This window comes from Sturnira hondurensis, unplaced genomic scaffold, assembly GCF_014824575.4.
Source record: "Sturnira hondurensis isolate 20B ecotype Veracruz unplaced genomic scaffold, ASM1482457v3 Scaffold0013190, whole genome shotgun sequence".
Taxonomy (NCBI): Eukaryota; Metazoa; Chordata; class Mammalia; order Chiroptera; family Phyllostomidae; genus Sturnira; species Sturnira hondurensis.
In genome coordinates, this window is record NW_028085821.1 from 1,368,483 (window position 1) to 1,389,234 (window position 20,752).

Genomic DNA, 20,752 nt, shown 5'->3' on the forward strand with positions numbered 1-20,752 from the left:
GGAAATTACTTACTTTTTTTCTTATCTCTGGGTCTGTGTACATCAATTTATATTTATATAGTGTTTTGTGTTTTTAGAACATGTTTTTGAATTGTCATTTGTATCCTTTACACAACCCTGTCAGATAAACCGGGAGAGTAATTTTATTACCAGCTTCAGATGAATAACCTGAGAACAAGTTATTGCCTAGGATCATGGCGCTCAATGGCAGAATCAGGACTTGAAGCCAGCCAGTCCCCTTAGTCCGCACTCGGGCCTATTTTCCACATATGTCCCTCATATGTCCACCACATCTCCGATCTTGCCAGTGGCCACCAGCCTCCAGGATAAATGTGTCAGTCGGACCCAACCACCGCCATCCCCGTGCTGTCGGTCAGGTGATGTGTGGATGAACGATTCTGGTCACTTTTCTTGCCAGGGCACTACTTATCAGGCACCTTGGTGTTTACCCGTGAATTTTGAAAGGTCATTTTGTGTTTCCTGGTAGATAATAAATTGTCTTTGCTATAAAATTATAGGTAGTGGACTTTTTAAATAGGCCGTTTCCTGGTACACGTTGGCACTGGGTGTTTGTCCAACCCGACTGTGGACTGTGCTTTCGCTGTGCATCCATGTCAGTGCCAAAGCTTTCTGTCGTGGGGTTAGAGCAGCCAGTGTTCGGTTCTCTAGTCAGCTTCTTGATGCCCCAACAACGTAGAGGTCCCAGATATTTTTTTATATTACAAGTGCCTAAATTAAATGAACTAATTGTGATGCCATTCAGGGTGGTGGCTCTGTTGTATAAAGCAAGGCATTGTGATAATACATTTAAAACATTTTAAAATATGTTTATTGATTTTAGAGAGAGAGGAAGAGAGAAACATCTATGTGAGAAACATCAATTTGGTTGCCCCCCGTTCACACCCCAACCAGGGACCAAACCCGCACAACCTGGGCATGTGCCCTGAATGGAGATTGAACCTGCGATCTCTCAGTGTGGGGGATGATGCAATAACCACCTGAGCCACACCAGCCAGGGCTGTAAAAGTATATTCTAAAATAGTACATTAGAGCCCTCACTGGTGTAGCTCAGTGGATTGAGCGCAGGCCTGCGAACCACACAATTGTGGTTCAATTCCCAGAGGGCACATGCCTGGGTTGTGGGCCAGTTCCCAGCAGGGGACGCACGAGAGGCAAGCATACATTGATATTTCAATCCCTCTCTCCTTCTCTTCCCCTCTAAAGATAAATAAATTTTTAAAAATCTTAAAAAAATAAAATAGTACATTAAAATGATTTATGTGAAGAAATAACATGTTTGCCATCTTTAAATTTTTCCCCTTGATTCTTTTTAATAAAACGCCCTCAAAGTATCACCTTGATTTTGACTATTTAATTTGTGCTGAGAAATGAACTTTTTGGCTGTGCTAGAGTACCAGAAGTGAGACTATCTGACAGTAACTGGAGCCCTTCGGTGGTGGAAGCATGATGGTCACGGTAGCATCATAAATCATACGCTTCTCCGTTCCGTGTTAGGTCATGAGAGCAACGGCTGCAGCTTTTTTCTGCCTAGATGATGTTTCAGTTATGCTGTTTCTGTTTTTATTCACAAATTTACAGTTCCTCCTCTGTGTTGACATTAATCAGTAAATCTATTAGTTCCCATTACCAGCGGAGTAACTGACACTATGGTTTTATATTTTCTCTCACCAGTCCTTTCAAGCAGCGTATGTGCCTTTAATTTGATAGACTGAGTGATGGATCTTGTTTCTCAACTCTGTCGTTAGGCAAAATGTATACTTTTTAAAGCTGTCCTTTCATTAGAAAAATAATAAAATAAAGCAGTGGCAGCTTTGTTTTATTGATTGACCCTAGATACATAATAGATAAATTGGGCATCTAATTATAAAATGAAACAGGTAAAATGCAAAAGTCAAGTCACTCCATCAGATTTACAATACTCACTTCAAAAAATCAGCAGAATTGTAGTATTGTTTCATTGACTCACCAGTTCTGCCAGAAAACCTCACTGTATCATAAAAACCAGAGAGATAATTTTTCAGTATCTTAAGTGCTATAAAATGGTTAGGTGTTTTCTTCCTGATGTAAACCAAGCTGCAAAATACCAATTTAAAACACACCCTTTTAGCCACTAGTATAAAACACATGTTAGCAAGTTTTAAAGGTGGTCTGCAAGGACGTAATTACCTTGGACAACTGTTGCTCCCATGTTGGAAACAACCAGCCTGTGACATTGTGGTTCTCTCAGGGTAACAGGCTGTGCAGTAATTGCTGTCTCCTCCTGGGGTTCTCAGAGGCAAGCACCTCAACTCTGGCTTTGGTGGCTGCTCTCCAAGGCTTGGCTCCTGGGACTGGCTTCCTGTTTCTGGGTTGGTTCACATGTTGGCGTCCTGTGACGCACTGAGTTTTTCGAAGGAGTTAGAATCACTTGTCTGTGTTGTCCTTGGTATGAGTATAGCAGGCAAGACTCTTGATCGAACCTAAAATCTAATCCAGATACCTAGAGGCTTCTTAGTGATGTACCAGATCTAAGCATTCAGTAGCTGAATTGTTGGCGGATTTTTTGGTTTTGTTAAACAATCACTTGGAGGACAGATTCACAGATTCTTGTGAATCTGTCCTATGTATGTCCAGCTTTCTTCTGGGCCACTAGGGATTTTTTCTGGATCAATAGGAACCTAGTCTTTTCTTTTACAACACCTTTAATGGGTTAAAAAATATTATTTACATTAAAAGAAGTCACTACAAGTGACTACAGAAGTCACTATGCCATGCTCAATCTTCCTGGTTTTAATAAATATGTTCGTCACACCAGGTTTGTTCAAGTAAGATCCAGTTGAGTGCCACATATTGTTAATGATTGCTTTGGTACTGTGATTTATAATGAGAAATAGAAGAGCAAGAAGTGTGCCCTCTGTTTTGTTAATGAGGTGATTTTTGGAAAGCCCTTTGGTAACCAAATTGGGGGACTGGTTGGCAGAAGAACCCACCAGGTGATTAGAGGGTTGAAACTTTCAGTCCCGCCCCCTGACCTGGGGGCGGTGGCTGGCGAGGGGTGAGGTTCAATCCATTGCCAGTGGCCAGTGGCCGTCAGTCAATCATCTTCTGTACTGAAGCCTCCCTAGGAACCCGAAGGACAGAGTTTGGAGAGCGACCTGGGGAGAGTGGCGCCCTCCAAAGGCCGTGGGAGCGCTGCTCCCCTTCCCGCATACGTTGTGTCATGTACTCTGTCTGGCTCTTCATCTGTGTCCTTTTGATGCCTTGTTGGGGAGGAATAATTTTCCCTCCTCCACACAAAGAGCTTTTTTGGTTAGTCTAATAGATCAATATGAAACAGATTCACAGGAGAGAAACAAATTTAATTCTGTGCACACTGGAGCCCCACATATGTGAGAGGTTCAAAAATGCAAAGGTAGGATGGGGTATAAGAGTAACAAGGTAATGTTGACTGCATAGGAAACTGTTCTTAATTGAGTAGACTTCAACAAATATTCTTAAATATTTAAGCTTATATAGCCCTTATTAAACATTTAAATGAGTTTAAATAAATATTATTTATCAACAGGCTCAGCCTCTTAAATCAGTGACGTGCAAAGGGCAGACGGAAATTTGAAGAGCCCCGAGGAACCTTACTCCAGTGTGTGTTTTTCCCACACCACCAAGCAGTTCCACCAGTAGTTCAGGGCTCAGTCCCCTAAGACTGGCCCTGTTGCGCCCAGGAATAGGGGTAGTGGTTGGGGGCTCCAGAGGGGAAGACCGTCATTCACAGGGTGCTAGGGAGAGCGGATGTTCAGTGACTAGCTATTTGCCCTGCCATACAGATAGGGCATACAAATTTATTTTTGGTGATAGTGCTTCTTATGGGCAAGGCTTCTTCTTTTAATTTTTTAAGGAAGAGAGAAAAGTTACTCTGAGCCCACTGGGTCTTGAATGCCTTTAGCTCAAAGTAATCCACATGTACATCTTGGGGAGGCCTGTTCTGAACTCCTTCAAACTCTTTATAATAAACTGGTAAATGTAAGCAAGTGTTGCTATGAGTTCTGTGAGCTGCTCTAGCAAATTAATAAAACCCAAGGAGAGGGTGGTGGGAACCTCCAGTTTATAGTCAGTAGTGACAGCCTGGACTTTCTACCGGCGAAACCACACTGCAAATGGTAGCTTTGTTCTCTCAGTATCTTTAATCTGGAACAATACCTTGTGTTCGTGTCAGGAACTTGTTGATTAGAATAATGTCTTGTCTAGTGGCACACCTTCTGGATTGGGTTCCCTTATCCCTCCGGCGCTGCGCTGTTCGGTACGGTGACCACTAGTCACACATGGCCGTTGATCTTTGGAGATGTGGTTAGTCCAAGTGGAGATGTGTTGGGAGTATAACACACCTCTAAGACTTAGTACCCCCAAAAGGTAAATATTTCACTAATAATATTTATGTTGAATACATACTCAAATGATAGTATGAACATATATTATCAATAGGCCATGTTACTGAAATTAATTTTCTTTTTCATTTTCTTAATGTATCTAATTGACAAATTTGTTTTCTGGGATATTTCTGCCAGATAGTGCTATTCAACAGAGTTTAAAACAAAATTGCCAGAATGACTTGACATCAGTTCTCTGAGTTGTAGTAGAAAGAGAACATTGGTAAACTAAAATGTTTTTTAGCCGCAGTTTTATAACAAACAGTTGCTCTGGCCTTCTGTGTAGAAGCCAAAAGACTTTCCATGGTGGATCTAGCCTAGAGCATCTTGAGAACTAACATCCTCCAGGCGTGGCGTTGTCCAACAGATGCAGCAGCTGCTGCAGACTGAGTGCCCCGATGGCTGGAAGTGTTAAATAATGTAAACCTGTAAGTGTGCTACAAATGCTAAATATAGTTGGTAAGCCAGTGCTACTGATTTAAAAGCAAAAAAAGTATGTGAGCTGATGAAACCTCATGCTTTATTTATTTATTTATGTGTCTGTTGTTTATTTTTAGCCTTGGAAAACCTTGACCAGATGAATGCCTCCAGTTTTGGAACCCTGGGAAGTCAGCATGATTTCCTGTCCCCAGAGTTTGTGAGTATTCCTACCCTGTGGTAAATTTGTGATGGTCAGCCAGAGATTTCTCACAAAGCGGAGAGAAAAAGGTGGCTTTTCTTTTTAATGGATTCTTGCCTTCAGTGGCTCTACATCTAGCAGAAGTCCCGCTGGTAGTGACCTTGTGTTCAGAACTGTGGTTTTTGGGGGAACAGGTTGCTATGGAACTATAGTGTCTTAGCATCATGGTTGGTGGGCTTGTGTTTCATGCTGTTTGTAATCGTCAGTGGGAGCTCATTCTGCAGTAAAATAGCATCATGTTTCCATGCTCCCCCACTGATACCTTTGCTTTCAGTTTCTGCTGTTAATAACTCTAGAAACCACTCTTGACTGAACACACACAGGTTCATTAACCAGTCTGACTCCCATTGCATTCTGGAGCCTTCAGTGATACAGCCTACATAGGCCTATCTTGTTGGGCTAGGAATATTCTATTGGTTATTCCTGCCAACAGGGGAACTAAATACTTCTACTAAATTGGACTCGTTAAAGGTTAGTCATGATTCCTAAACTTAAGGAATTAAAAATCTTATTAGATGTTACTGTGATTGTATTAATGCCTTGTTTAAAGAAAATGGAGCACATAGGATGTCATATGCAGAATGTCCTCACTAAGTTTTATATTAGATTCATCTGAAGAGAGGGATCGGAAGAAATGTTTCTGACCCCTGTGCCATATTATTTCACCAGATGTGTAGAAAAGCCAGGATTCACCATTTACTGATCATTTTCCCCTGCTGCAAATGGCTTGTCTACCACTTTAGCAATGCAAAAATCTTTTTTGATTTATTTTCAGAGTGTAATATACAGTCACCACTCCTGCAATTGGCAAAGCACCATTATATATTGATAAAGACAAAAAAAAGAACCCATTATGTGTTTTTCCTCTTCTCACTCACTCTTTATGGATTTCCCACTCAATGCAGCCAGGAGGAAGGAAACTAGGCAGTGCTCTGGATTGAAAAGAGTTCACACATAAAACTGTATCCACAATGCCATTTCATTTCCAAGTGTGGACTCCTGTGGTGTACTAGCAGATTGCCTACTGTGAAAATCACTTGGCTGTAATAGAAAGACATGGTATTCGATGGCTTCCCTATTATATTCAATGAGATTTTCGGTGAGGGAAAATCGTGAATGCTCACCAATATTCCTGCATCTTAAAGTAGCAGAGCAGTTTTGTGCTTTTCTAATTTCTGCAGTTAGAGCCCCTGAAGCAGAATTGACACAGATATGTTGCATTGAATATGGTATTCGTACAGACTTGTGGAATGGTGGCCCTTTTTGGCTTTGTTATTTTCTAAGTGCTATTTTCCTGATAACATGTAAATGACATATCTAATCTAAGAAGAGCTCAGTGCAATAAGGTATCGTTGTGCTTGGTAAAAACATGCAGTTTGTCCCAATTTCCTGTATGAAAATACAAGTGCTTTTCTCGAGAACAGATCTGAGTAGATGCTGACATTTGAGATCGGCATGCCTTGGTGTTGTCTGCTCCACGGTCTGCACTGGTGATTACACGGGTAATCTTCCTCTGCCTCTAGTGTGACGTTCTCAACGACCACACGTCCCTTTTCGAAGTGTGGGGACTCGCCAGCCCAAGCCAGAATGACCAGGGGTGGAACATGAGAACCACTTTAGCAATGCAAAAATCTTTTTTTGGTTTATTTTCAGAGTGTAATATACAGTCACCACTCCTGCAGTTGGCAGAGCCAATTACAGTAAGCCAATATACTTACTGTGACTTGTCGTGACAACGAGTCTGAGAACCTCCAGGCTCAGAGGTTCTGAGATTGTTAGGCTCAATCCCCAGGTTTTCATTTCCCACTCAGGATTGTGGAGTCACTTCTCAGACCACATTAGTGGAGTTGAGGTGGTTAATCACAGACGCCTTAGACGTGTGGTTGTTATCCATGTCTGTAGATGGGCTATTAGCTCTCTCTAATTGTGTGTTCACACCATTTTCAAGAAAGGATCTGTGATTTTCCTCATGCTTTATAGATTTTCACACATCCGACGCTCACTGCATGCCATGTGTCCATGTGGTGTGTATGTGGCTGCTTATGTTTTCTCCTCAGGGTCACTGTAGCCTGTAGCTTCCCACTCCCTAGTAAACATCTATTTCCCAAACTGCTGTCTCCATGGTAAACAAACAGGAGGTGTACAAGGTGCTTTGAGAATAAGGTACTCGAGGGAACTGGGCGTGATATTTAATGTAGCCTTTTTGTAGGCAGAATGCTATACAGCATCAGTGAAAACGGAGGGCTCAGGTGGTGTGGGCGGATGGATTGGGCAAACGCCCAGGCAAAATCAGGTGAGTTGACCCAGCCCCAAATTTAAAATCAGAAACAGGTGATAATATGCACCTGGGAGCAGAGGGAACCCAACAGCAAAGCAGAATTTGAAAACAGGAGGAAGACGGGGCAGAGTAAAAGGAGCTGTGGAATCAGTATTCTGTCTCCATCTGGCAGTTTGCTGAGCTGAACTGAACTAAGGCGCAGACCATGTTTACTCAGGCCTTATTCTCAAATAGTTCAGATTTTAGAAGGATCAAGAGCCTACTGTTTTTGTACAACAGAGTGTATAGTTTGGCCAACAGGGAGAACAGAAATGCTTATCATTATTCATTTGTTTCCTTCGGAATTTCTGTTTTTCTTTTCTTTGAAACAAGGCCTAAAAGGGTGGTGCTGGTTGAATAGCCCTGTTTATCGGCGTGGTAAGCGAGTTAAAGGGTTCCTTTACAGCTCAGGTGTCTCTAATGTATTGCCAGCTCCTTGGCGTAAATGACTGGTAAACAAGTGTTGTGGTGAAACCCGCCCCTCCGCTGTGTGGCGGCCCGAAGGCAGCAGCCCAGCCGCTGCCCAGCAGGGTCCACTGCTTCTCCTCACTGGCTGCAGAGTGTCCGACTGTGATCTGTCACCTGTGTGTCTGTGCTGCTCCTCTCCACCTCACACTCTGCTTTGCAGACTGAGGCAGGTGTAGCCAGTCCATGCTGAAATGGAAAGGGGTGAACAGAGAGGTGGACACGAGGTGTACATGTTTTTGCCACTCCGAAGCTTGTGAGGAGCTGGGAACATGTGGAAACCAGACATGGACCCACTCGGAGATGAGACGGGCCTGTGAGTGCGGTGAAAGGGGCCTGCTGAACGCCGGCCTTGCAGAGAGGAACTGGGTGAGCTCACTAGGCTGGGGAACCCTCTCAGTCCAGTTCAGTTTTTGTTTAAGCTCAATGCAGATTGGTTTTGTGAAGTGCTTTATTAGCTTACTGTTGTATTCTGAATGTTCCCCATATGTTTTTTCCCAGTTTTATTGAGATAATTGACATGTAGCGTTGTGTCCCTTTAAGGTACACAGTACCATGCTGGTTTTTTAAACATTATTATGTCTCTAACATTATTCCCTCTAACACTGTTCCCTTTTGTCAATAAACTGTAATCACATTATAATTTTCAAAACAGTCAGTTCAAGGAGGATCCAGTCAAGGCAATGGTGGTGTGACTAGGTGCTCTGGAACCAGGTGGTTGGTGACCGTTGTTTTGGGATATGGACCCCAAATAGACTGGGTTCATGATGACAGGTCTCAGACTCAGTTGGCCAGAATGAGGCAGGGGATTGGATATCCCCGAGAACCTGGTAGCGTTCCGACTCTGATGTAGAGATGGCCCAAGTAGGCAGTCTCTTTGGAGCTGGGGGTGGAGGCCATCTGCCTGGCTGTGGAGCAGGTAAAGGTCGTTCTGCAGTATGGTAATGTGGGGGTATGGGGCGCCCAAGCTCCCTCAAGTGCTCTCAATGTCAGGTTTGGTTAGGAGCAAAGGTGTTCTGAGGGTCCAGTCCAGGGCCCCAGCAGTTATGGCTGACCCAGCAGAACTCAGATTTATTCTAAGCCTCAAGGAGTGGAGGGGTTAGTAGAGGGAAAGTTTTGTGTAATGCAGGAGCTCCAAGCCGGGGAGCTGCACTTTCGTTCGTGATATTCTGGGAAAAAACACCTGGAGGACCAGCAGGTATGGACATGCCATTTGTTACTCACTTTGCGGGGGAGTGCACCAACAGGCCTTGAGTTGGACGAGAAATCGTGCCCCGCCTGTGGCCTTGACTCTATTTATCGGGTGAGGGAGGGGCCAGCAGTGGGGAGGGAGCCACAGTGGTGGCTATGCTACAGGGTTATGATGAACACAGGGGCCTTGAGAAGGCTTGGGACTCCAGATACACTGTTTTCCTCACTTCTTATGGCTGCTGGCCAGGTGGCCACCTGCTCCCTGAGGTTGTGGGAGGGCCATGTCTTGAGCTACCCCATAGTTGGGTAGTGGTCAAGTCTCTTTCTAGAAACCCTGTCTCTGTTGGTGTTGGCCCTGGACCTCACATAGGCCTGAGTGCACACGGAGTGAGGCGTGGGGGGCAGGGCGTGGGGAAGAACTCCGAACAAGCAGTGGTGAGTCTGCTTGCAGCAGGCTGGATAGAAACCAGGCTGGGGTCAACAGGAAAACACGTGGAAGAAAAGAGAAGGCTAAGAAATTACGTTTTATGATTTGTGTCTCACTAGTAATATCCCCATTTCCGGCCTTTTTCACTGAAGATTTATGTATAATTCTCCTGGCTTTTTGGAGACAGGAAGATTCTTATCACCTCTTGTCTCATGCTCTTAGTGATGTTTTCCTTTGTTTAGCTTCTACCAGATTTGGAGTAAATAATGATGAGTGTGGGCTGGCAAAAGAGTATCAGGATTACAATAGGATGACCCAGGGAAGATGATGAGAAACCAGGATTTAGAGAGACTAAACTAGAAAGATAGACCCCGGAAGGTGACAATTGCAGTGGGGGACATCTGTGTCCCCTTCAGTCAGCAGTCGTGGCTCTGCAGAGAGAAGGAGGCCTGAAGAGTGTCTGTCCCATTGGGGATTTTGTGTGACTGCTTCCCTTTTTGAGGGAAGGTACTACTTTCTAAGAAACACTGTTGATTCTCTGCAGTGCAAATTCGGTTGTGTTTAACTAGATGAAAATATATGTGATCCCCAAGAAAGAGTTAAAATATTAATTCATTTAACAAATATGTATTTGAAGTCTACTCTTTTAGGCACCATAGTGAACAGACAACAAATATCCCTTCGCTGGTAGAGCCTACACTTTGGTGGGGGAGACACAAAATAAATAAAATGTACCACATGTCAAATGACAGTAAATCCTTCAGGAAAAAATAAAGCAAGGATTGTGTGTGGGTACTGTGGGGGAAGGGTGACAGTTTTAAATAGTGTTCAGGGCATGTCTCACGAGGGAGGTGACGAGGGGGAAGACCTGCGAGCAGGGACACACGCTATTTGGAGATCTAGGGGAAGCGCTCTCCAGGCAGATGGAACCGCACAGACGGAAGTCTTCAGGGGGGAGTTCGTGACATGTCTGAGGAGACGGCAGGAACCCAGTCTGATTGGAGTAGAGCGGAGGGTGGTGAGAACGGTAGACAGTGGGGCTTTACAGGCCGTTGTAAACCCTTTGGTTTTTCCCCAAGTGCGTTGGGAAGTTATTGAAGCATAAACTTGGTGGGTGGGGGGCGGGGCGTTGAGCGGAGGAGTGGCTTGTCCTGCCCTATGTTTTAACAGGATCACTTTGCCTGTCTTGAGTATAGACTGTGGAGGAACAAGAGCGGAAGCTGGGACCTGTCAGACTTTCCAGGACTCTAAGTGAGAGACGATGGCGGCTTGGTCCTGAGTGTTAATTATGGCAGTCATGACACACAGGCTAATCCGTGGTATGTTTTGAAGACAGAACCAAGAGGATTTGTTGACAGATCAGATGTGAGGTGTGCAAGAAAGAGCAGTCAAGGATGACTTGAAGGTGTTTGACCTAGACAGCTGCGGAAGGAGCAGTTGGAGGGGAAAATATGAAGAGGAAAGTCATATTTCAGTTTTGTATACGTAAAGTTTGAGATGTCAAAGTATAGGTGTTGATATCCAGTTGGATGTATGAGTCAAGAGTTAGAGAAGGGTCAAGCTAGAGATGTATGAGTTGTCAGCACACAGACGGTGTTTAAATCTATGGGAGTGAGAGCAACAAGGGGAAGAACGAGATAGAGTAAAGAGGGGATGCTGGAGTGGGCCCTGGCGGCTCCAGTGTCTACCTGTCAGGGTGATGAGGAAGACTCAGCAGAGGAGACTGAGAAGGAAGAGCCAGTGGGGCGGGAGAACGGGGAGAGCTCTGGAAGCCCATGAAGACAGAACAGATAGGAGGGAGTGACCAAACACTGCTCATGAGGACGGGACGCTGAGGGTAGTGCTATGGAAGAGCCCTAGACAAGAGAAGTCCTAGCTAAGTGGGGGGATCCGAAATCTGATTAGAGAGAACTCAAAATGGAATGGAGGAAGAGGAATTGGATACAGGGAGTTTAGATAACACTTTCCAAAAGAACTTGCCGAACCAGATTGCAGAGACAGGAAGTATTATCTGGAATGGGACTAGGGAGAAGAGAGTTTTTTCTTCATTTAGGTGGTTCTGAGATGGCAGGAATTACCGTTTGTAAGACAATAGAAATAATTCAGTAAGGAGAGAAAAATCTGATGATGCCGTAGTGAAAGGGAAGCATTCCTGGAATGCCCTCTGAGAGGGAGGAAGGGGGTGGAATCCGCTCCATCAGTGGAGGGGGTGCCCCCCCATAGCTATGGAGACGGTTCATTTTTAGAATGGGAAGGAAGCCAGTATGGGGACTCAGGTGGAAGGAATGACTTCATTAGACTTGCTTTAGTAGAAGCTTATTGAAGTTTTTTATTGGTTGATTTTTATTCACCAATGACATGGGAAGCAAGGATAGCTAAGATTGAGAAAGGAAAAGAGATGAGAGATCTGAGGAGAAGGGTAAGATCACCTGAGAGTGAAGTGATACAGTTGCCTGGCGGCCCTAAGAGCCCACTTGGAGGGGTTTGATGGTTGTATGGTTTTCCATTCAAGTCCAGCTTTGGGGAGCAGGTGTGAAATAGGCAAAGAGCTTGATTTAACCTATTTGGGGGTTTCACCAAGTCAGTTCAGTGAAGCAAGGCAAGATTGAGAGAGTTACCAGGTATTTGCAAGACAGTATAGGACCTGGGATAAAAGGGGAGTGAGGCAGTAGGATCAGTAGATTTAGACTCTAGTGGGGTGTGATCATTTTTGGAGTTGGGGTGTTGGATAAGTGAATTGGAGTAATAATAGGCAGTAGTTGGAGAGTCAGATATTTGTAATTGAGGAGGGAGTTACAGTTACTAGTACAGGCAGGGTCTGGTCTGGAATTTGAATATGGCAATGAACTGCTGAGGCAGGGTGGAGTTGCAGGGACAGGGTGTTGGGATGATCACATATGTGGATATGAAAATCCCCAAGAATTATATCAGGAGTAATGCATTAAGAAAAGTAACAGTGAGCCAAAGCTTAAATCTCCAAGGAATGAGGGGCAGTGACTCGGGGATCAGTACATGGCAGCAAAAGGAAATGACCAGAAAGACAGGCAGAACATCTGGAGAATGGCAGGACAGCAGCCAAGAAGCAGACGAAGTGTTGAGTAGTTCTGGGTGCTGTGTAGGGAGGGGCTCAGTCGCATCAGGATTGCCCAGCCTCAGCACCACTGGCATGTTGGGCTGGTTTACTCTTGGCTGTGGGGAGCTGTCCTGCACATCGTAGGGTGGTTAGCTGCATCCCTGGTCTCCACACAAGATGCAAAGGGCCCTCTCTCCCCACTTGTGACAACCAAATTGATGAGCTGGGGAGTGTAACCTTAAACAAGGAAAGGGGGAGAAAAAGAGGATTTGCAGATTGATTAAAAAATATCATGGGCCCTGGCCAGGTAGCTAAGTTGGTTGTAGTGTCTCCCCCACTATGCCAAGGTTGAGGGTTCGATACCCGGTCAGGGCACAAGAATGTGCCAATGAATGTATAACTAAGAACAACAGATCAATGTTTCTCTCTTTCTCTCTCAATCTAAACCAATTGGTCAACCAGTAAATAACAATAATGGGGCCTCTGAAGTCACTGTGAAATTAGAAGGGGAGATCTGAAGTTGTGGTCAGAAAGAGGGCTTCTTAAATAACTGCTTTTGAAAAGAGAATTTTTTGGGTGATGACAAGGTCCAGGGTGGGACTGTGGCAGTTAGTGCATGAAAGGGAGGAGCTCATTGGTGATAAGATGTCAGTTACCTAGGTGCCACTGTACATCTGTCATGGCTGGACACGATGTCCTTGGTACGATGGGCTCAGAATGGAGAGGGAACCGGGACCCAGGGACCAGTTTCAGTGAGCCAGGAGGAGCAGCGGAGAGCAGGAGATGATAGACTCTGGAACACTTGGAAGGTGTATTCTGCTTGCACGGACCTAAAAGTTTTTCCCCCCAACAACATTGGGAGTAACGGTCTGAAAGTGATGCATGGAACGAAGAGAATATCAGTCCTAATTCCTTGCTCTGATGTGTAAAAGGTGTGAGAGGAAAATCAAAACCAGCTGCCCACAGAGCTGCAGGGCTTTATTTCAAGGTGCACAGTCAGGTTTCTTTCAAAGTGGATTCAATTTCATCGTTTTTCCCCCTAGAAATCTACCAGTCTGAGTAGCCCTAAGGCAAGTAAATCAGTGCTGAAGCTATTGAGAGAGATTATGGTTTATTTTATGGTCAGTCCAAGGTCTTTCTGGCGAACCCCAGAAACCCAACGTAAGTCCCAGGGCTGCTTCAAGCTTCCCAGGCCCTTCAGGACCTGGAGCACTGGGAGTAAGGCAGGACCCTTCCACTCACACAGGCCTGGCACTCTTGGGCCTGCTCTGAACAGAGAAATAGGGTGGTTTGCCTCGTAGCTTTTGGCACAATTTCACCAAACAAAAAAAGAAAAGAAATTCAACTGCAGAAGGAAGCCAGACAAAAGAACATTATTTTTGCAAAAATGACTCTCAAAAGGAAAAATGAGATCAAAGATAAACTAGCTAGTAGGGACAGCTAAATTGGTCCATTTGCTGTGAGAGATATTCACCTGGCATTCTAACATTGAGAACTTTCATGGAGCAAAAGATACTGGAATGTGTACTTTGCCCAAATGGAGGAAAGGGGACCTACTTACTTGCTTTCTGTGGCTGATTCAGGAGCTACATTTGTTAGGATTGGAGGGAGGAGAAAAAGTAAGCAGTCCAACATGCGCAGATCTGGGTCAGAAATTTCTTTCTGAGTCACTTCTTTGGAATGCAGAATGCATTTTCCCAGAGAAACAGTCATAAATGGTGATTAGGCTTTTGGGTCCAGCCAGGACAGGCCCGCTAAAGCCAATTTAACTCAGAGAGCTAGCACAGTATCATTCTGTACTAATAATTTTCTGGAACACCCCAATCTTATTTTTTCTGTTGTGACTAAAAAGTGTGAGTAAACCTCAAGTCCAGAGTGACTGAGTGAGTTGGAGCTTGTTAAAAAAAAAAAATGCTTAATGTGTCCTAGCCAGGTAGCTCAGTTGGTTAGTGTCTTCCCAATATGCCAAGGTTGCAGGTTTGATCCCTAGTCAGGGCACATACAGGAATCAACCAAAGAATGCATACAATAAGTGGGACAACAAATCCATGTTTCTCCCCCACCCCTTCCTCCCTCTCTCTAAAGTCAATAAATAAAAATTTTAGAGCCCTGGCTGGGGTAGCTCAGTGGATTGAGCGCAGGCCTGCGAACCACACGATCGAGGTTCGATTCCCAGTCAGGGCACATGCCTGGGTTGCGGGCCAGTTCCCAGCAGGGGACTCATGAGAGGCAACCATACATTGATGTTTCTCTCCTTCTCTCCTTCCCTTCCCCTTCAAAGATAAATAAATAAAATCTTTTTAAAAAACTGGAAAAAAAATAAAATAAATAAAAATTTTAAAAAATTTAAATGCTTAACGTGATCAGAGAGAGATTGATTTTGAGTTATGTTAGACCCTGAAGAGGCTGTGATAGTTGAAAATTGAAGGAAGACAGATTAGTGGTTCAAGACGACACAGGGCAGAGCTCATCAGCTTCTGTCATACTGTTGTCTCTTCCGCTCCTGCAGCTGAACTTTGGATTGAAATGGTCCAAGCCCTTTCCAGGAGGGCCTACAGAAGACCATGCTGCACAAGACTGTTTTAGAAAGGAATGTAATTATCCAAGTGAGTTTAAGTTCCCGACTAGAAAAATTGTGTATCGACCGGGGTGTTAAAAGAGCTCGTAGATTTGCTCACGAAACCACGATGCGTACTCTGGAGGTGATACGGGGACTGGGGCAAGTTCTACACTAATAACTGGGCAAATGTGATGATTTTCCCAAAGGGGTGGGGTGAGGGTGGAAGCTGGGCATAGACTACACTCTCGTCAGTGGGGACACTGAAGCTGGAGCATTGGTCTCCAGGAGTATTGGGGAATAAGGATTTTAAACACATGGTTTGTGAAGGTTAGAAGAATAAAGGGTCACCAGGAGCCAACATAAGTTCAATAAGAATAAGTCATGTCAAAGCACATCGCCCCTGTCTTTTAAAATGGGAGAGGGGGTTATTTGACGGGGGAGAAGGAGAAAGCCACAGATATTTTTGTGTGTTTTGATTTTAGCAAGGTGTGTGGAAAAAAAAATGCATTTAAATACAGAATGAAGAAATGCAGGGCTAGTGAATGTGTGCTTATCTAGGCGATTGATCTTACCAAAACCGGAATAGTGGATGGAAACCAATGTCTAGGGGAGACAAAAATCAATACGAATTAAAGTAAGCTCTTGCTCCTAATTCATAAATATCAGCTGCCTAAGGAAATATCATAAGGGCCAAGCCCAATGACCGATCACATGAAAAGGGTCGGAATTTGGCTAATTAAAGAAAGTGTGAATTGAGCATGTAATAATACCTTTAGGTTTTATCCATGCCTATGTATCCAGAACAAAAAAGTCCTAGGCTTCCCCATTCAGTATTGGTAAATCCACGTCCTGTTATGGGTGCTCCATTTTAAAAGGAAGCCTGTCAACTGGAGAAGGGTCAACATGGTGGTGGCAAAAGCATGATGACAAGTGTAAATATTTGACAATAGTAATTGGTGGTAACACACAAAATACAGTATTAAGACCCACAGATGGGAAGTACATGTAGGCAGACATATTTTATTTCAGCAAAATATTCTCGCGAATAAAACACATCAGTTCCTCGGAGTAGTTCAAACACAGACAGGCAGGGTTAACAAAGCAGGCAGGAGATGCTGAGTGCCTGACCAGGGCGTGCGGGTGGTGCTGGAACAGAAGGGTGTGCGTGTTTTCCGTGTAGCTGGACTTGGCAGTCTATGGATGGTGGGGAATGAGGGAACGACAGGACGTTTCTGGGACTGTACTGCTCCAGTAAGATATGTGTGGCTCACTGATGTTTGGGGTGCTTTCTTTTTCATTTTTACCTTCACCCTATTAGCAGCAGCAGCCGAATTATGTAATTGATTAAAACCCTTTCCCTCATGCAGCCATATTCATTCGGCCTGGTTTTACTCCCCAGTTTTCAGAAACCCTTGACTGTAAAGTGCTTTGTGAATTCCTGCCCCACAAAGTAGCCCATTTGAAATTCAGCAAGCTCTCTATTATCTGGTGAATGTCAAAATTAATTTGACAGAAACATGCATGAGGAAAGCAGGGAGCCCTGGGCGTTCTGGGGGCATTCTGAACAAAGATGTGATATCACATTTACCGTAGAACTCATTTGATTATAAGTCATCTAGAAGCATATCACAATACTGGCCAAAAAAGCCCACAGAGGCAAAAGAATTGAGTTAAATTTGAGAGTCTGCTGGTAAATAACCTGACCGTGCCACGACCTTAAAAAAAAAACCTCACATTAAATGAAAATTTAAAGAGAAACACAGAACTTGGTGGAAATGTATATACAACGTGAATTCACAGGATTCCTGGAAAATTGGAGAAAGAAACCAGTGGGATTTCAACTGCAGCTGTCCATCCCATATTTGGAACTCTTAATTTGGAAGTAGTAAGGATTTTGGAAAGATAATTTAAAATCCTTTTATTTCTCAAGTTCAAATAGTTAAATGTAGTTTTTCTTATTTCAACAAATAATAATAAAAAGTGCATTTTTACTGTAAGTCTCAAATCTATTCCTTAAGTGAGTTTCTGGCCAAAAAAATAAATAAGTATAAATATGCTTTTACCCAGAAAACCCTAATAGCTCCTTCAAAAAGAAAAAAATGCATTTAAAGTTCCTTCTCCCGAATCACTTTTTGAAATGTAGATTAATGTGTCCTGACAGATTGTAATGACTACCAAAGAGCATTTTCATTCATTATAATGGGCTGTCCAATCATATGGATCTTTATATGATGTTAATATGCTTTAGACTATATCCAGTCAGGAACGTACTTGTAGTTGGAGTAAAGATATGGCTGCCAAGTCCAAATCTCTTTAAATAAAAAGACACCGTGAAAATTTTGACAGGTCATTCAGTGAAGCTAATGGTATCACCACCATTCCATGGACTTTTGTTAGTCCTGTTTTTAAAAGTAAATAGGCCGAAGTGGACCACCGGGGTTGAGCATGGAAAAACCCTCACTTTGTTTCTTGCCCTGTGCCTCTCTCCCACTTGGCCGTTCCTGAGTTATAGCCTTTTATAATCAACTGGGGATCCACAGTTCAAATGATCTTCAGTCAGTGTGTTTTTTACCTCTCTCTCTCCCTTTTTTTTTTTTTTTTGCGGGCTAAGACCTATCAACAATAAAGGCCCAGGGAATTTAAACAACTTGCCCCAAGTACACTCCAGTCACAAACATCGGTGACAGTTGTTCTACTTCCACAGTGTTTCTCAAACGAGCAGTGGGCACACCAGAGGCTGGGCGGGCGGAATCTGGCAGGAGGTTGATCACAGCAAAGAGACCTTCTAGAGAATGTGTATTTATTTTTGGTAGTCAAAGTCACATTTTAAAGTATTTGTATTTTATTATAAAGGCAATTCATATGTGTTTCAGAAATGTTAGAAAGTGTTAAAACCATAAGTAAGAAAATAAATCACTTCTATTTCCACTAAAAACAACAACAGAAAAGTAAATATACTGTCTTGTGAAATAAGAAGTAAGAAGGTTGAAGTGAGACATGAATGAGATAAGGTACTTCTGAGACTTTCAGAGGTGTTTTTACTTTTTAAAAAATGTTTTCTTTTCAGTAAGGTAAAGTTGTTCTAAAATAGTTACGTCCCCAGGCCTCTGCCCGGGCTGAGTGGGAGCTGGCATTCCAGGGAATTGCAAGCCCGCTGTCCCAGCGTAGCTCCACTCTCTTCCCCTGGGTTGCTTTCCCCAAAGTTGCTTTTCCTTGCTGGACCTCAGTCTCCTCTTGTATAAACAGCAGAAAAATCAGCCATAGATTTACTCATCAGGGTGTCAGTCAGTGACTGCACTGTCATTGAAAAGCATTTTATCTATCTTAAAAGCATGTTCATAAAATAATAATTCAGTGAGAAGTCTTATCTGACATTTATAGTTGGCAGTGCACAGCACAGGACAGAGTGAGCCAGCCTTGAAATGGCAACCCTACCTTGCCCAGCCCCCTGCTCATTTCCTTTCACATGAAATCAAATTGTGTTGGGATCAGGGATTGGTTCTTACATGCACACAGGAGCATTTGTGACTTACGCTCCTGAAAAAGTGGTCGCAGGCCCATAGATGCCTACCAAATCATCTGTGGGTTTGTTACCGAACAAGGGTCCAAGGAGGGGGTGCACAATACTTGGCCCACCGAGGGATGCCAAAAACTGCTTCAGAAAACAGAATCCCCTCCCAAGGACAGTATACTAATATCTTTTGGGCTCTTCTGTCCGCTGCCAATTGGAAAGACATCTCAATGCCAGAGATTTGTGAAAAGGAAACAAAATGTTTATTTAATGCTATTCAGGCCTAATTCCTTCATTAAAATATTAAAGTCTTTAAGGGTACACACACACACACACACACACACACCCTCCCTCCCTCCCGCCCCCCTTCTCCCTTCTCCCTTCTCCCACTGTCCCAACTCCGGGCACCATAAATCAGGAAAAGAGCACACGTCCGTTTTTTCAGGTCTCTGGCACGTGAGCTGTGTCTCCTGTCCAGGCAAGATCTCCAATTAATCCAAAGTCATGTGGCACCTTTCACTGGCAAGAGTTCTTTGTACCAAGTTCCAGTCAAAGTCTCTCCTGCTTTCCAGGCCACTCAGCCAAAGGGAGCACCTCGAAGCCGCATGGGCCTCCTCTACCAAAGCCGCACTCCACCAAAAGCATGTCTTTCTTCTTCACCTGGCCGCAGGGATCTCCATTCTGGCAAAGCTGCGTGGTCTTCCCTTTCACCTGGGAAAGAGGGGGTCCTAACTCTGGCAAAACCACATGGCTCTCTCTTTCATGGCTAGAAGAGGGGGTCCTAACTCTGCTGAAACCGCGTGTCTCTCTCCCCTAGTGGCTCCAGGGGTCTACATCTTTCCAAAACAGCATGGCTCTCCCCCTCACCTGGCCAACAGGGGGTCCTCACTCTGCTAAAGCCATATGGCTCTCTCTCAGGCCCTGTCTCAGAGGATCAACCCCCAATCACATCCTGGGTAGCAGCCACTCACTTCTCCCTGGCCCAAAACTTGGCCACAGCTATTTAACATATCTATGAAACCAGTTAGAAGTTATAGATATGTTAAATGACCATTCCAGAGGTCAGCTGCAAAACTGTTGCTATGCTGAACAGCTCTCAATGGCCCTGCTCCATTCGTCCCTTCCCCCAACTGACACTTGGGGTTAGGGGTGGGGGGGGGGCATTGAGGACATCTTAATAATATTTCCTCCAATATTCCTATACACTGAGTTCTGGACACCATTCCAAATCTTTTTTTGGGGGCCCCCCTTGGCTGCACCCTGTATCAGGTTGAGAATTAATCATACCCAGTGATATTATAAAATACCAACAGTAAAGTCTAGCAATAAATAAATATGTCAGGCACTTACTAACTCTTGATAGTATCATTTTCAATTGAAGTAGAAATGAGAGCTATTTAAGTTATGCACTATTTTGAATGAGCCATTATCAGCTTCATTAAAATTTGCAGTAAATTTTTCATTTACTCAATCACATCGTCTTATTACCTGACGAACGGTAGTCATGCAACTGATGCCGGTTGGTGGCTGGTTACGTGAACACTGCCAGGCAGCCCGCAGCCTTGGGTCAGTTCCAGCGCCACTTACAAGGCCTAGAGGAGTCCGGACAGGGCTGCAGTTCTCAGCCCTGCTGTGCCTCAGAGTTGCCTGGCCAGCTCTTTGAAAAAGCGAAGGCCCACCCTCCATCTTCATGAACCAGTCTTGCTTTGTTAGAACTCGTATATGTTGATATAAAGTTTACAAAAGTGACTTGATTGTGCAGCCAGGTTTAAGAAACACAGGTGTGTATTTTTGAAGGACAGATATATCAGCTTCAAAGGGTACATTTCGGTAAGTGCAGAAATCTATACCAAAATCTATACCAGTCAAGGTTTTACTAGAAAACAGAAGCAGTACGATATATACTCACATACACACTTGTGTGTACATATATGTATGGGTGTGTGTGTGTACGCAGTCTATAGATGGACTTTTTCTCAGAGAAGCTTCAGTTTTTCTCTTAAGGTCATTTGATTGATTGGCTGAGTCCCACCCATATCACTGAGAATAATCTTCTGGTGATAGATGTTAACTGTGTCTACAAGATACGTTCACAGCAACTCCTAAAT

General features: G+C 43.9%; 1 protein-coding gene across 1 annotated transcript in view; it reads left to right on the forward strand.

Annotated features, from left to right (window-relative positions):
• ANO6 (anoctamin 6) overlaps nucleotides 1-20,752 on the forward strand; it is a 196,927-nt gene that overhangs the window by 82,897 nt on the left and 93,278 nt on the right. The window contains exon 4 of the mRNA XM_037061152.1: nucleotides 4,979-5,058. Within this exon, the coding sequence (XP_036917047.1) occupies nucleotides 4,979-5,058 (80 nt within the window). The remainder of the gene's footprint in view (nucleotides 1-4,978; nucleotides 5,059-20,752) is intronic.